Genomic DNA, 16,467 nt, shown 5'->3' with positions numbered 1-16,467 from the left:
CTGGGGCATCAGCAGCTGCGAGTCATGATTTTGTTTTAAACTAGTGCATGTGCACACACACGTTTTTGAAGAAACCTGGCAGCGGGCATTGGGGCCCCAGCTGCAGGTACATCAAGGCAGGAGACAAACCATTCATTGGGTTGGCCAGCTTCATAGTTTTAGTTAACATCAGCATACGGTGCAATGGGGTGCCATAGATTTTTAAAAGAGGAAATAATATTTGTTTCATCAGCAAATACCAGCTGAGGATGGAGCATGTTGGCAAGTAGTAGCATGAAACTGCAAAAAACCGTTATGTTTGTGTAATACGAGCCTTATTTTGGTGTTTTGAGGTTGGTCTGCTGGTGCAGTGTTCAGAATCTGACTTGCAGGTTATTTCATTGCAAGTGGAGAGCATCTGCATATACTCTTACCACATTAAGCTTGCCTAAAGTCTCCTCTCAATTTTACTCATGGGGAAGAGGTGTGAGAAGAGATCAAGGTTTGCGAGGCTTGGCCCAAAGGCCACTCAGAGACTCCATAGCAGAGCTGGGATTTCTGCTCTGCTTTTGAAGACCAAGAGCGATACTCTGTGCACTTACTACACTGTCCTTCTTTCCAAGCCTGGCAGTGGTTTTTAAAAGGGTTAAGATTCTGATCCGTGTCCTGATAGAAGGCCTCTTGCTGCCTGAGGACCCTTCTGGATAGAGAGATCTTAGCCTCCATCACCCATGACCTGGTAGCTTTGCGTTGGGTTATTATTATGCGCTCTTTGTGGGGCTGTCTTTGAAGATACAGTGGTGCCCCGCTAGACGAAAATAATTCGTTCTGCGAAAATTTTCGTCTAGTGGGTTTTTCGTCTTGCGGAGCGGCAATGACAGCCGCGCTTTCGCTAGACGAAAAAAAAAAGACGAAAATTTTTCGTCTTGCGAGGCAGCCCCATAGACTTTTCCGTCTAGCGGGGCAGCCTTCCGCTAGACGAATGCCTTCGTCTAGCGAGTTTTTCATCTAGCGAGGCATTCGTCTAGCGGGGCACCACTGTACTTCAGAAGCTGAAGCTGGTTGAGATCACTGCAACTAGGTTGCTAAATGGCACTGAGCAAAGATCTTGCTGAAGTTGAAACAACACCATTGGCTCACAGTGAGTTCTGAGCTCAATTCAAAGCATTAGTCTTAATCTTCAAAGCCCTGCACCATGAATGGAAAATGTGTGGCCACCCAGATGTTGTTGGACTGCAGGCTATGGTCAGAGGTGATGGGAATTTGAATCTAACCCATTTTGGAGTGTCACCAGTAGCAAGCAGAGAGCGAGAGAGGCTTTTCTGTGATGGCTCCTTAAATTTGGAATGCCGCCACCACGATGTCTGTCTTAAGGCCTCATTGCTATCATATACATGCCAGTCAAAAACATTTCCCGCAGGATTCAAAGAACTACTAATATAAGCATTTTCAACGCAGAGCAGTTGGTTTTTCTTCGTATTTGAATGGACTGTTGTCGCTTTAGTTTGTTGCTTTGAATTTGCTCTATTAATTCACATGCTTTATATTAAAAAGTTTGTATCGGTGATAACAATTATGATAATTGTAACTCTTTTTTCTTACTACTTTGTTAGGCACCCTGGGACTAACTTTTTGTTGTTGTTGACAGGGTGGGATATGAATTATACAAATAAGTAGGAAATGACCCAGTAAAATTTAATAATACCCCTATTAGTGTGTTTAGCCTCCCCTAGTAGGTATTGTAACATCCTCCCAAAGATCACACCTCTTGACCTGTATCGCTGTGCTAAAACAGAACAAAGATCCTTGCAGCACTTTCTGTGAGAGTGGCGGGTCAGGTGTTCCGGGAAGCTCACAAGCAGGGTGGTGACAGGTGGATGTCTCTTCTGGTTTGTCCCCAGCATCTGATAATGGTGGATATCTTGTCTTTTTAAACATGGACATTCTGTTTTTAGCTACCATGGTTGATAGCTGTTTAATCTCTCTGTGAATTATTGCTTGTGTTCCTTACCCTGCCTTTCAGGCAACTTGCAACAAAACAAAACAAAAGCATGCCCTTAAAGCTACGTAGGCTAGTGGCCATCATAACATCCTGGACCAGTGAATCCAAGAAGTTGATGAAGTCTGCCCAGAGCCTGCTGCCAGTGAATTGTCATTCATTTTATTTTCCAGAAGTCAATTAGTTGCTGCTGTTGGGTCTTTGATGCCCTGTAACTGGAAGCAAACAGTCAACCTTGGAATGCTTGCTATTTTCTTCCCCTCTCGCTTTCCTCTTAACTCACGAGCTGGTCCTGGGAGAGCTGGCTTATGAATATTCTACTCTTTGATCTGACACTCTCCTGGGGATGCTTGGTGACAGCCACACTGTTCCTTGGCTCTTCGGCATGGCAGCCTGGGCACCAAATGAGAGAGGAAAATGGTGAGAGATGCAAAGATGCTTGATTAGATCCCAGAGTCCCCAAACACTGTAGCTGTACTTTTGTGTGTTTTCATCTGTCATTTTTTGATGTGACATGCATACAGCCACCTTAGTTACGGAGGCTGCTTCTGATGACCTTGTCATTCTGAAGCATTTCTGGGGGTGAAGAACCAGGACAGATTTCACCCACAATTTTTTTTGGGGGGGTGGGGCAGGAGGGAGGTAGAAGGAGGGGGGGAAGTGGTGTATTATGCAGTTATACCATGAGTTGTGTTGGGGGTGTAAACCTCAGGATCTGGTTTCGCGGGGCCTTTCTGGTATGGCCCAAAGAAATCCCTCACAAGGTAGACTTTGATGCTGTTGATTTAGCACTGCACATCTGGAAACGTTTGCTACTCATTTCCCAAGGAACTTGATGAAGGAGTGATCCCCAAGAGAGTCGCTCACACCCTCCTTTGTTGTTCAACTGCAACACAACAGCCCTGCAGTGCTGCCAGCGGGCCTTACTCTCCAGTAGTTCTTCCTCCTCCCACTTACTCCTGCAACCCAGATGGGAGGGAATCTGGGATGCACTAGTGAAGTACTTTTAAAATGGTTCTGAGCCTATGCTCCAGCACTCCTAAATTCAACCTGCACCTTTGTGGCTTACTTGAGTGCAGCCTGCACTGTATCTGAGGCTCTCCCAGACCTCAGAAGAGCATGCTGGTCACATACAACTTCAGTCCTAAGGTCCCAGTAGCCTGAATGCCAAGCATGTGGGGATCCTAAAACCCTGAGGCTAGCAAACCTCCACACTTCAACAGGCAAATTAATAAACCTTATTGGGACTAAAGATAGGGGGAAAGCAGTCAGAAAGTCCAAACAGAGCACAAAATAAACCTGGACACTGGCTCTAAAACTGAACTAATCCTAATATATTCACTACACTAATTGTTTAAGTTGACTCACAAAGAATCAGCAAAGCCTGGCAGCTTCATAGGAAATCCTGGCTTGGAATCCTGGTGCTGGAAAGAGAACTGGATACCTTTATGTTGGGAGGAGAACAAGCTGCCCCTTCTTTGGGGGGGGGGGGGTTAGGGGAAGTATTGGCTCCTTCTGGTCCCATTCCTCAGGTAGACCCCCTTAAGTACCATATATACTGGGGTATAAGCCAACCTTTTCATCACATTTTTTATGCTGAAAAAACCCCCCCTCAGCTTATACTCGAGTGAGGGTCCCACTTAGCTATTTGCTGCCGCCGCTCATGTCGCTGCTGCTCTTGCCAAGTGTGGCTCCTGTGCCTGCCCTTGCGAGCGGCAGAGGCTGTTGTCGGCGGCGGCGGAGGAACGAGCACCCCGAAGCAGCCCTTGAAATTTACCAGTAGCCGCTACATTTCCCACCCTAGGTTTATACTCGAGTCAATAAGTTTTCCCAGTTTTTGTTGTTGTTGTTAAATTAGGTGCCTCGGCTTATATTCAGGTTGGCTTATAACTCGAGTATATACGGTACCTGTTTTGCATATGAAGACAACTGGCAGGAAATACCTGATATACTCACTTAGAGAAATGGTGGGCAGATCAGGGCCTTTCTTCACACTTGCCATGCTCAGAATGGGAGATCTACCACACAGGCCACATAGACCTCTGGACAGATAGGAGTCAGAGGCAGTTGCTTGCTGCTTGCAGGATATTAGATCCTGCTCTGGACCCAGGCCTGTTGGAGTGTCATAGTTGGAGAAGGAGTTGCTTAAGAAGGGGTGTTCTAGATGGGATTCATGTGGCGGTGGACTTAACCTAGGTGCAGAACCAGAAAAGCAGCTTGGCAGCTCCTAGTTTTAGCTCTGGAGTGGAAGTCAAGAGGTTCTGCTTCCTACATTGCATGGTGGCTTGACTGATGAAGATGTGTGGTTGCTCTAGGCCAGGGGTCAGCAACCTTTTACAGCCGTGGCCGGTCCACCATCCCTCAGACCATGTGGTGGGCCGGACTATATTTTGAAAAAAACATATGAATGAATTCCTATGCCCCACAAATAACCCAGAGATGCATTTTAAATAAAAGCACACAATTCTACTCATGTAAAAACACCAGGCAGGCCCCACAAATAACCCAGAGATGCATTTTAAATAAAAGGACACATTCTACTCATGTAAAAACATGCTGATTCCTGGACCGTCCGCGGGCCAGGTTTAGAAGGTGATTGGGCCGCATCCGGCCCACGGGCCTTAGGTTGCCTACCCCTGCTCTAGGCATAGGAAGGCAGCATGGTTAGAACCACAAGGTCAGAGGTAGTGTTGGGCCGCTCAGGTGGGCTACAAGACATAATTTAAACAGGCATCTTACAGTTGGAGCACTGCAACAAGTGACTGATGCAGAGAGTTACTCAGAGCGGTGGTTGACTGCATTCACCATCTGATTGCCCGTCCTGCTTTGAACCTTCCTGTTGCCTCCTTCCTAAGCTTCCAATGTCTTTTCCTACCTAACCGCAACCATTGCCCCTCTCTGTACTCTCTTGGCACATCACCTGGCTAATATTGCACCCCTTTGCCCACATCTGTAGTGCTTCTTCCCACCTGCAAGGGGTGAAAGGGGCTTAGCCCTTTGTTACAGAAAGCTCTCCAGAGCCAAACGGGCCTATCTTCAGAAGCCTCATTTTCTTTTATTGGTTCCTGATTTTAAAGTAGAAAGCACCTTGCTCGCTAAATTAGCTGCCTGGAAGTCCTGCATTATCCTCAGGTGGATTATAGTGGAAAAGAGCCTCAGAGTCCAATCAACTGTGCCACACAGACCCCTGGGGAGCGGGGTTTCCAATCATTTTTTTTAATTTTTATCTTTCTATCGGCCGCTTTATATTTTAAGCAATAGCTTGGGATTCTTGGGGGGGATCTAGGGTTCTGACTGTATTTGAGAGAACCGTTCAAGCATTCTTTGTGTCCCAATTTGTTCTAATTTTCTCTCTTGGAAAGGAATGGCAATGTTGTTGTTGTTTTTTTTTAAAAAAAACCTTTTTGAGAACAAGCACCTTCCTTTCCAGAGAAAGGGTAATGGGGAGCATATGTGTTCGATCACTGGGCTTGAAACGCCAGCACATTGATTGCTGCAATTAGAGGTCATGGGGAGGAAATACATTGAAAATTGATTGGCAAGAGGCTGAGGTATGACTGGCCTGGCCATTGTGTGCTGGAAACCGAGGAAATTCCGGAAGAGGGGCGGCGTTAGGCTGTTGCAGTGAAAAGGCCAGTCAAAACATGTTCAAACCAGTGTTTTCAAACCATGTTCCAGGAACTCAGCCCCAGGCAGGATGATAGGAATTGTAGTCCAGCAACATCTGGTGGGCCACTGGTTTCTCATCCCTGACCTAGAGGATTCTGAATCTGAATCTTGTACAGGTGCAGAGCCAATAGGTGTATCTGTACCACTCCAAATACCACTCAGCAAGCATTATTTATGGATTAGCTTCTCTTTTGCCTTTCTCCCTCACAATAGTTTATTTTCTAGATGACACTCCCAATTCCACAGGTATTAAATATCTAGCCTGAAACCTTGAAACCTCAGAGGGAAAATTGGGTTTTGGGGGTAGGAGGAGCAAGAAAATTTGCAAGGGGCAGGGTTGTACTTTCTTGTATGTTTATAAAATTGTAAAAGTATGACTGTTTCTGTTGTACTAACACATACATATTTGTAATTAGAGGTGTGGCTACAGCCTAGGTTACCTAAGGGTATCTTTTTGCCAGTTAAGGGAGAATCAACAAAAAGTTGAAAACAGAAACCATCAATATTGCAGTAAATAACAGTAAGACTTTAGAAACATATGTATCAGTCAGGGGAAAAAAAACCTAAATAAATTCATACTTTTAGAGAAAAAGCTCAGGAAATAAACATCTCTATAATGGCAATAAATTTGGATTTTGTTCTTATATAATACTATTGAAATTTTCAATGTTGTTTCATAACCAGACAGAGCAAGTGTCATAGTAACTGGAAACTGATTTATGTTCTGCTTCATCCCAGTAAACAATGTTTCGTAGCACAACTCTGGTTTATATGTTTTAGCAATCCATCACTCTTTATTCTGAACTTTGAGCTTCATGAATTTCGGAAAATACAAATGTGAGTGTTCAGTTCAAAGATGAGGCCAGTGCAATCCACTGGTTAAGAAGTAGCCCGTGGTATATAGTCCTTCTGAAATTTAGCAATGGAGGTTGGAAGCCCTGATATGGAAACGCCCCACCCTTTCAGTAGAAAGCATATCAGAAGCTGGTGATCCCCGCCTCTTCTGCCAGGTACAGTTTTGTTTATTTGTTTTTAACATGAGGAAGCATTAAATCATGGGGTTCCCCCCTCCCCACTCACATTCTGTGGTGGGATCTCTTAACACTTTCCCCCCTTTTAATGTACAGTTTGGTTCTTAGTAATCACAGCATGTTCCCACCAGGCAACCTGCCTTTGCTAAAGTGTCGCAGCAGGGATACAAACACAACAGCTTCAGTGTTTATTTTTGTAGTCAGCGAAAGGGAAATGTTACTTTTTTGTAGTGATGAAACAACCCATAATCCTTATTCAGATCATCAGGTCAGGTGTCAGTTTTGTTAATGAAGTTCAGGTGAAGGTGTTAACGGTGCCAAAGCAAAAAGCGGAGACGTAAGCTTGGCTTAGGGTCCTGGTGCAGTGAAGGAAAAAGGAAATAGTCCCCCAGTCCCTTTATATCTGTCAGCAGCGCTCTGATTTGCTGCTGCACCAGGCTGCTTGCTGCTCCAGAAAGGATTACACAGCTGTGCTGGAGCTGGAATGCAGGGCGGGGTGTGTGTGCATGTCTTTTGGCAAGAGGCTTTTGTGGGAGCAATGCGGCACAGTGGCTGAGAAAATATCGCCGCCTGGGCAGAAAGAGGCCCCCGAGGACCCAGCCCGGGTGTAAATTATTCATGTGCACCAGTGTGAAAGCAATAAAATAATATTAAAATTGAAATATAAACATACATCATGGTAGATTTGTGCATGTAAAGAGGTGGGCGAGGGAGAAGAAAATGTGTCTGCTGTTGAGCTGAGGCATTGCAGAGAGACTGGGGGAGGGAGATCCAGAGAGAGACTTTGCGGCCAAGTGACAGTAAAGCAGCTCTGGATGTTGCTCTCTGAGGGCTCCCCGTTCCCCCTTTTCTCCTGGAGCCTTCATGGGGCGCGCCTACATTAATAACACCAGTTGCAGCAAGAGAATCTACGCTGGGATTAAGTATTTTGTATCCAGGAGGTACACCACCCCCCCTTCCTTCTCTCAAGCAGAATCGTGTTAGTGAAACCATGAGAGCCTATCTTTCAGTTTCTCAGGGGTGTGTTGTGTTGTTGTTTCTAGGCAAATTTTATATGCCACCAAGATTTGCTTACGATTTAACTATGTTAAGCTTTTGTAGCAAATGTCTTTAAAATGCCACCAGAGTCTGCTGTTGGCAAAGCTACCCCTTTGAAATAGCAACTTGAAGCCTGTTTCCCAATCTGGCTGCATGCAAGGTCCACTAATGTTCAGGTGGATGTCAGAATTTGCCTGTTGAGGACTGAAGATACGAGTTGAATAAGGAAATAAAGGGCAGGACAGAATTGCTATTTGCATGATGGAGAGCTGCCCTGTAGAAAACCAGACTACATGTCCATTGTTTTCAATGACCTGAGGCTCTACCACTGAGCTATGACCTCTTTCTCCAAGAAAAGGAGCTCTCTGCTCATGCCTTAAGAGGTACAATAAGGGACAGAGTTCTGCCTTAGCCTCTGTTGTTCCAACCTTACAAGGTCTGTGACAGCAGTGTCTCACACTGAACGTAACCGAGTGTAGAAAAAAACTCTATGAACTGAAAACATAGTCATTGTATGTACCCTTGTTAACTCGGAAAATCCTTTAATAAAAACTGGGGAGGAAACTGTTCAATGTCCCCTTGCCTGTGCTTTGATGAATGCCCTTCAGGCCTTGCTCAATTCAAAATATGGTGCCTGTTCAATATTATTTGCCAACCAGCATTTTGAATGGATCAGGGTCAACTTTGGCTCCATTGGCTGGCTTATCCCTGTATTAATCAAACCACGGGCAAAGGGTTCTTAACCACTTCTTTCATTGATGCTTGGAAATGACCTCTATTTTTGTAGTCCGGGAAAAGGAAATGTTATTTTTTTGTAGTGAGAGAACCCATGGTGGCTAAGAATCTTCTCCAAGAGACCAACAGGGGAACTTTGATAGAAGTGTTCTGTTCCTTCTCTGCACACCCCACACCCTAGTTGTAAGCTATTGAAATGTGCGGACTCAGTTGCATAGCTGCATTACCTGTCCTCTCTATGCAATGCAGGGGCCAACTTTGGCCTGTGCTATTTCTTTGCAGATAGTTCCCACTGTGATCAATATGAGTCAGGCAGGGCAATAGTGGGTTCGTTGATGCAGCTTTATTGCAGCTTAGACCGCAGTTGACTAGCACCCTGCTTCTCCAAGTGAGTGCCTTCCCTCCCTGGGAACACACTCAGGTGCCTTTTCTAATTACTTAAGGGCGGAGGGAACTTTTGGAAAGCTGTTCGATACAAATCCCTTAAGCTACTATTGATGGAGGCTCTGGGGAGAGCTTTAGCCCAGCCAGGAACCTGAAACACGGGCACCATCTGTGGTCTGCAGCTCCATAGCCAAATTACATTCTGGGATCTTTCTTTCTGTCCTCTGCTATTTTTCATTAAGTGAATTGGGTTTGCTGGAAATCGCCCGGCCATAAATATTCTCTCCCTGTTTGGCGCGGGTGCGTTATTATTGCTCACGAGTTCGGTGCTTGTTTTTCACTGCAGAGCAGAAGGTAGTGCCCTGAACTCCTTCTCTGAAATGAGAAAATGGGAGGAGGGGACAATCCTCCAGCAAAGGAGCGGGAGCCTGGCAAGGGAGAGCCTTCCCCTTCTCTTCTCCTGCCTGCTTCATTTTCAGAGCCATAAATATTTTCAAAAAAGAGCCAAGACAGCCACCTGCACATTGGTTGGTTAACTTTAAATCTGTATGTGCAAATATGTGTCCCACCCCATTGCCTCTTTGGCCTCTCTGGCCTACAGCCACTGCCTCCAAATCTGTCTTGCCTGGGCATTCATTTCTCATCAATGGCCCACACCCCCTCCTGTCTTTGGGACTGTGAATTTGCTCCTCATCCACACGGGCATCTTAGTCCCTTTTCTTTGCCATCCATTTTGCCACCCTTGTTTCCTACATACCTCTGCCGCCACCTCCCATTATTCAAGTCTATTCGCAGCTCCTCCTGGTCCAAAGTGTAGGCAAGGTTTTTCACTTTCTGCTTAGGGGCTGTATTATTCCATGCTATTGTCTTCAGCCTTAGCAGGCAGTGCTTGTGCATATTCCATGTCCTCACAGCAGTACAGTCAGAACAAGAGGGGCTTGGAGATGTTGATGGGTGGCAGCCAGTGTTAGAAACTGAGATATGAAAGCTAGAAGCTAAACAGCACCTTAAACATGGGTGCAACAACGGAATGTCTAGGTGCACTTTTTTGTAACTAGAATACAAAGCTGAAAATGAATGGACTGGAGCTAAAATATTATGTTCATTTTTCACATGGTCTAGCCCCCCCCCCAATATTCTTAAGAGGGTCTCTTCTCCAGTCTTCAGAGAGTAGCTGGAAGTGGGGAGGTGGGAAAAGGTCCTCCTTTCCTTCCACTCTGCAGTTTTATCTGCAACCTTAGGCCCAGAGCTCAGAAACTGCTTGCGCTAATGAAGTTCCTTGTCACAAAATGCGCTTGGAACAATGGGAGTTTTGAACACTGGTGGCAGCCAGTTTGGGGTTTGTGGACTGTAATGCAATTCTGTTGGTACATCATAATCATCACCACCTCTTCTTTGTAACACTAAACTGATGGATGTCTGGACTTTGTTTTTCAGTGCACGTGCCGGAAAGACATGGTGAAAATCTCTATGGATGTTTTTGTACGGGTCCTCCAACCTGACCGATATGACTTATGGAAGCAAGGGAAAGACATCACTGTCTTGGACCACATGAAACCTACGGCTCTAACCAGCCCAGAGCTAGAAACCTGGAATCAGACGAAGAATGCCCTGAAAGCAAAGATGTTGCGCAAGTAAGAGGGTTTTTTTGTGCCCACTTCTTGTCTGCTTGCTTAGAATATCCAAAGGTGCTCTGGAGAGACCACAGGAGTCCTGATGTTACTGCTGAACTGTGAAAGAGGAAAAATAACATCTGCTTCCAGTTTGGAGAGCAGGCCCAAGCAGTGGCATAGCTAGCCACTTGGGTGCCTGGTGCGGCGTGCGCGTCTTGCAGCCAGGGGCGGGGCGAGCTGCCCATGGGGCAGGGCAAGCCAAGGCAGGGTGCTCTGCGTGGAGCCTCTCAGCAGCCTCCCCCTCAGTTGCAGGGTGGCTGAGGCGGTGGGCAGCCGTAAGCCCCACACTGCTCGAAAAAGCAACGCAGAGCTTGCAGGCAGTCCTCCCACTGCCTCCCCCTCAGGAGAGACACGTGGCTCAGGCACACTGCAGACCCCGCGGTGTGGTGCCCAGTGCCTCTCCCGCCTTACCTAGCTACCAGTGGCGTAGGAAGGGGGGTGCGGGAGTTGTTGTTTTTTTTAAGTGTTGTGAGCCCATTAAAACAACAATAACAACAACAACACATATTTTTGCCACATTGTCACCCCCCTCAGTGATGACACCCAGGGTGGTCCGCACCCACTGCCTCCCCCCTTCTATGCCACTGGGCCAAAGGAGGAATATTGTGACACGACCTTACTAAACATGATCCTCTCTTGTGGGGAAGAGTTTTGTCCAATGGAGTCACATAGATACAGTGATAGGGCGTCCCCCCCCCCAGTAAACACAATATCTGCAAGAGTACCTCAGCTAAAGAATCCATGACAGATGGCCACCCAACCTCTGTTTAAAAACCACCACCTCTCGTGGGAGTCTGTTCCACGGCTCTTTCTGTCAGAAAGTTTTTCCAAATGTTTAGTTGGAATCTCGTTTCTTGCAACTTGAAGCCATTGGAATGCTCTCCCCCCCCCCCACTTCCTGCTGAATTTCAACTGTGGCAGCTTTTTTGTGTCATAGAAAACGCCCAACAAGTTTTGCAGTCTTTTGTGCCAGCCTTTAAAATATCTACAATGATGGGCCTTTATATAAAATGGCTGCCTAATTCAACTTTTTTTCTGAATTAGATAGCATTATTTTGTGAATTTCTGCCGTCTGGAAGAGAACAAACCTTACCTGGGTGGGTTGCAGGCTAACACCTAATTTATGACGATAGAATGCTGCTTCGGTTGTTTTTAGTTCCCCCCCACTCCATTCCAGTATAAAAAATATAGTTTCTTATCGTACTCCCTCAAATCCTTTCATAATTTTGAAATATCCCTGTCAGGTCATTTAATGTTGACATGTCTGACTTGAGCTGCGCTCACTTGCTCTTGCGTTTTAGATGGCTATCGAGTGTCAAGCTTATTTGCCACACTCAATTTATTATACCAGTCAGGATTCAGTTTCAGAATCCTAGTGCGGAGATCTTGATACAGCCAGGGCTGTGTGTATATTCTCCACTTCTGTAGACTTTATGTTAGCATAGAGTGGACTTATCTGTCATAGAGTTTAATATCCTGAGAACATTTCCCTCCCAGTTTGAGTGTTCATTTTTGAAACAAGTTTCCAGCCCTTACTATTGCAGAAGAAGGATTGGAATGCCTTTGGGCCTTTCTCCTTTCCCCATTCCATTATTTCTTCCAGTTGCTCCAGCAGTGGATTTCACTGCCCCTACTAAAAAACCGCCCAAAGGTCTTATGCCCTCTAAAGCTATTTAAAAAAACAAAACGAGTATGGGAGTTAGTTCTTTTATTACTAGGATCGGTTTACATTTTTTCAATAGATTGTGACATACAGGGTATCCCAAGGACATCTAGAAAGTGTCCTAATGTCTACTGAGATTCTCCATTTAAGCCTGGAAGAGCTTGGAGAGTGCTGCACACACGGTGCACTCAATGCAGTAGAGGTCATAGGAGATGCAGTTCCCAGAGTTCTGGATACCTTGGATGAAACCTCCCTAGGAAGTACATAATGTGAAGCAGGCAATGGCAGGGAGGACACCATCTGTACCAGGAGGTGCACAGGCTTCTAGGCCCCATCACACTTCAGAAGACTATGCAGTGTTGGTCATCGTGTGTGTGTGTGCGCGTGCGCGCGCGTGTGTGACAGTGAGAGAGAGAATCTATGATAGTTGTCTGCTTAATTAGTCCTTTTGTAAAGGATTCATGCCAAATCTGATGCCTGACTTCTAAATGGTCACCACAGTAGAATAATGACCATTGGTGAGGTACAAATGTTATCCTCTCTCTTTTCTCCCTTCCTGCCCCACCCTCGACTTAATGCACTTTGCTCCCTTAGCCTTTCCTCCTCCTCATTATTTTGGTAGCTCTCTGTTATGTCATTTGTCAGTTGTCAGCAGCATGTAGCTGATACAGACACCCACCCACACCCTTACAGTGCTTGCACTCTGTGGTCGTTATGCCTCATGAAGCAGCTCGTGCTCTCAGTCCAGCCTCAAGTGTGCTCTGCATATATGTATGTCATGCTTCCATCACTTACCGCTGCAAATTATTTGCTAGCTAGCATAACCTCACAGGTATAATCACATTTTATTTACAGTGGTACCTCTGATTACGTACTTAATGTGTTCCGTAGGTCCGTTCTTAACCTGAAATTGTTCTTAACCTGAAGCACCAATTTACCTAATGGGGCCTCCCGCTGCCGCTGCGCTGCCAGAGCACGATTTCTGTTCTTATCCTGAAGTAAAGTTCTTAATCTGAAGTGTTATTTCTGGGTTAGCGGAGTATGTAACCTGAAGCGTATGTAACCCGAGGTACCACTGTATTTTTATTTTTGCTTTTGTTTCTCCTGCTCCTTCCTGCATTCCTCACCCTCAACTCTCTCTTGCTTAAAAGTGTTTTATGATATTGAACCGTAATGCATTTTCTCTGCTCGGGCAGACTACCATGCTAGCAATACCATTTTTCTGCTTGAAAACCTTGTTAACTCTAAATCAGCAATCCTATCATGTCTGCTCCTGGCAGAGTAGAGGATGGCTGGCTGAGGATCCAGTTTTTCAACTTGCCTTTAATTGTCCCTTCTCATCCTCTAGCAGGGCACACAGGCCCTACTGTCAGCTGAGCATGACCTGCTGGGAACCAGGACTGGAAAAATCCCAGGCACCTGGGTGTCTGGGCTGCCAAAAAAAGAGAGGAATTTTAACAGATTTTCCCTGCCCTGTGCAGACCTGGTGCCTGACAACCAGATATTGCAGGCTCCTAAAAAATGTGTGTTGGCACCTAAGAAATTTGCATTACTTTCCCATCTCTGCCAGGAGTCATTTGTCACACTGCCCTTGACTCTTATTTTGTCCCCAAATCTGCCTAACTTAGTGAAGCTGTTGGCTTGAAACATGGCTGCTATTTACATAACGGTTAATTGATTGTGGCTAAAGCTAATTGGTCAACAGAGTGGATTGTCAATAGAGAGCAGTGATCCCATTCCACAGACTTTCATTGGATTTGAAGGTTTTTATAAATGGCTTGTTCTGCCACAAGACATGAAACCCAAGTGTATGTGTGTGTCTCCTGCTCCACCCCACGCCCCAACCCCAAATCAAGCACGCTTTATGAAGAAAGCAACCTCGACATGAGAAAGTTTCATGGTAACACAGGGAATAACCACATCTTTCTAGGAGTATGCTGCCCCTTCTAGAAAGCTGTGTTGTAGAAATCAAACCATTGGTCAGTTTATCTCAGTACGGGCTACCCTAACTGACATCAGCTCTCTGGAGATTCGGGCAGAAGTCCTTTCCTAGCCTTACCTGGAGATGGTAAGGATTGAACCAGGGGCCTTCTGCAGGTCAAGTATTTGCTCATTTACCATGTTATTTATAGCTCTTCTCCCTTAGCTGCTTCTTACCTTTCACCTCTGTATTCTGCCTAGTCCTAGATGATTAAGTCTTGCATTAGAATATTGGGCAAAACAGCTTTCCAGGGAGAGGAGACCCAAAAAGTTACAGCAGCTGTGCTGGTTGGATCAAGAGAGAGGAAACCTCCAGGTGCACACACACACACAAAGTTCTTTATTGTTCAAGAGTGCCCTTGAGTGAGAACTCTGTTAAAAATGCATTCAGCTAAGTAAAAACCTATTCTTGTATATTAGAGGGGTCCCCATTCTTTCTCCTGCAGTTGGTTGGTTCTTTCCTGCAAACATGGCTGTGCCTTACTCCAGTTGGAGTTGTCCTGCAGGCAAGAGGGCATCAAGCAGTGGCTCAGGTCTCTGAGATCTATTTCTCTTGGGACTTGTTTCAAGGTGCCAACAACAGCCATGAGCAAGACCTTGAGCAGAGAAATAGGCTGTAGAGCAAGGCAAGAGTGTTGTTATTGTGACTTTTACTGTTATTGTTATTAAAATGTCTATACCACCCTTCACCTGAAGATCACAGGGCAATTTACAATCTGGGATAGGAAACCAGAAAAGGCATGAAGGATTGTTTCGTTGTATTTGTGTTTATAATCTTGCCTTTTCTTCCGTGATGGGTTCCCAGCTGGTCTCCTCCTCCTCTCAGGCACTAACCAGATCTGGACCTGCTTAGCTCCCACAAGGCACCTGCATTGTGTGCCTTGGATATGTTGAACTGTCTGGTCAGTGAGAGGCCAGGCAGTGGAGGCTGAGCTGAAAACAGAAGAGTTTCTACCTCCGTATCCTGTTAGTTTTTACAGAAAGGATATCTGTATGGCTTATCTGCTTTGATGTCATGGATGTGGGAGATGTTTGTCTTCCTCAGCTAAAGGATCCAGATACGAACCAAGTGTGCAGCTAGGCAGAATACACTCCTGTTCATGTCAAGAGGGTCAACATGGGAGTCATCCATGGGGTGCAGGGCTTGTAGGTATTTTCAGCAGTCTATGAGAATGCCTGGAACTGGCAGTTCTGCAGGGTCTTCGCTAAGTTAACCTGTTTATTCTCAGCAGTAGTGAGATTCTCAAGAAACCTTGTTGACAAGCAGCCTTGTTCACATTACTTTTAGATAGCATGAGTGTACAGACCTGGATTGTGAGGCATAAGGCAATGTAACTTCATGAAAGCGAAGCATGTAGCTCCTGATTCCTACTTGTAGAGATGGGGTTAAACTAGCTGAAGTTTGCTCCAAAATTTTCTGCAAGCAATCGCCCCCCCCCCCAATCACTAAAAATATAACCCCCAAACATCTGGTTATTAATTAGGAGACTATGTTACTTCCCTTCTGAGGAAGCATTGCAAATTCTCCTGAATCTTAGTGAAACAAAATTCCAAGACTTGGGTTCCACTGCTAACAAATTGTCTTGTAAGTGCGAAGTAAACTCACTCGGAGAGGGACCATATGGCTCAGTTCTAGTCATTAGTAATTCCTCTGCTAGTGTCTGTCTTTCTGGGTTTTTCTTATTTCCTTTTTGTACGTAGAGCATTTCTCTACCTAGCCCACAGCCGGTTGGGTTTGTTGCCTCATTAAAAGTTCCTGTTAGCTATGTTCTGCTGTGACAGAATTAACGCTGCCCACCCCCACCACCGACAGGCTGTAAAAGGTGTGGAACTTGGGTGGTAGGTTTTGGACTATTTAAAATTGCCTTGAATTGCAGTCTGCTACATTGGTAGTGGCTGAGAAGATTGTGGAGAGGGGACCACAATATGTGGGGGTTCTTTCTTTCTTTCTTTCTTTCTTTCTTTCTTTTAAGCCATATCTGTTTGCTGAAACCAATGGCATGCAGGAAACCAGAGGCATGGGGACACTTAATGGGTTGAAAGCAACAGGAAGCAACTTAATTAACAGTGAGGTAGCTGTGAATGGGCACACATGCTCACACATATACACACACGGAGGTCGGGGAGAGAGTATTTACAGACAGGTGTTGGTAAATCTTGCTTCTGTGCTTCAGAGAAGTTCTTTAAACTTCTTTTTTATCCTTCAGAAAGATGTTTGTTACTAACACAGTTGTGTCGCCTCTTGGTTGTCACTTGTCTCTGCATGTAGGGTATTTGCTTTATCAGAAACGCATCAAGTAAAGGCAACATTGCTTC

At 45.4% G+C, this 16,467-nt stretch overlaps 1 protein-coding gene across 3 annotated transcripts in view; it reads left to right on the top strand.

Moving 5' to 3' along the window:
- KDM4B (lysine demethylase 4B) overlaps positions 1–16,467 on the top strand; it is a 147,036-nt gene that overhangs the window by 78,690 nt on the left and 51,879 nt on the right. For all 3 annotated transcript variants that reach the window (XR_004425788.1, XM_033136950.1, XM_033136951.1), the window contains exon 8: positions 10,273–10,469. Coding sequence is in view for 2 of the 3 variants with exons in the window: in XM_033136950.1 (XP_032992841.1) it covers positions 10,273–10,469 (197 nt within the window). In the remaining variant the exon portion in view is untranslated. The remainder of the gene's footprint in view (positions 1–10,272; positions 10,470–16,467) is intronic.

Source organism: Lacerta agilis, chromosome 18 (assembly GCF_009819535.1).
Source record: "Lacerta agilis isolate rLacAgi1 chromosome 18, rLacAgi1.pri, whole genome shotgun sequence".
In the NCBI taxonomy this organism is placed as follows: Eukaryota; Metazoa; Chordata; class Lepidosauria; order Squamata; family Lacertidae; genus Lacerta; species Lacerta agilis.
Note: the sequence above shows the minus strand (reverse complement) of the source record. Positions and strands in the feature narration are given on the sequence as shown.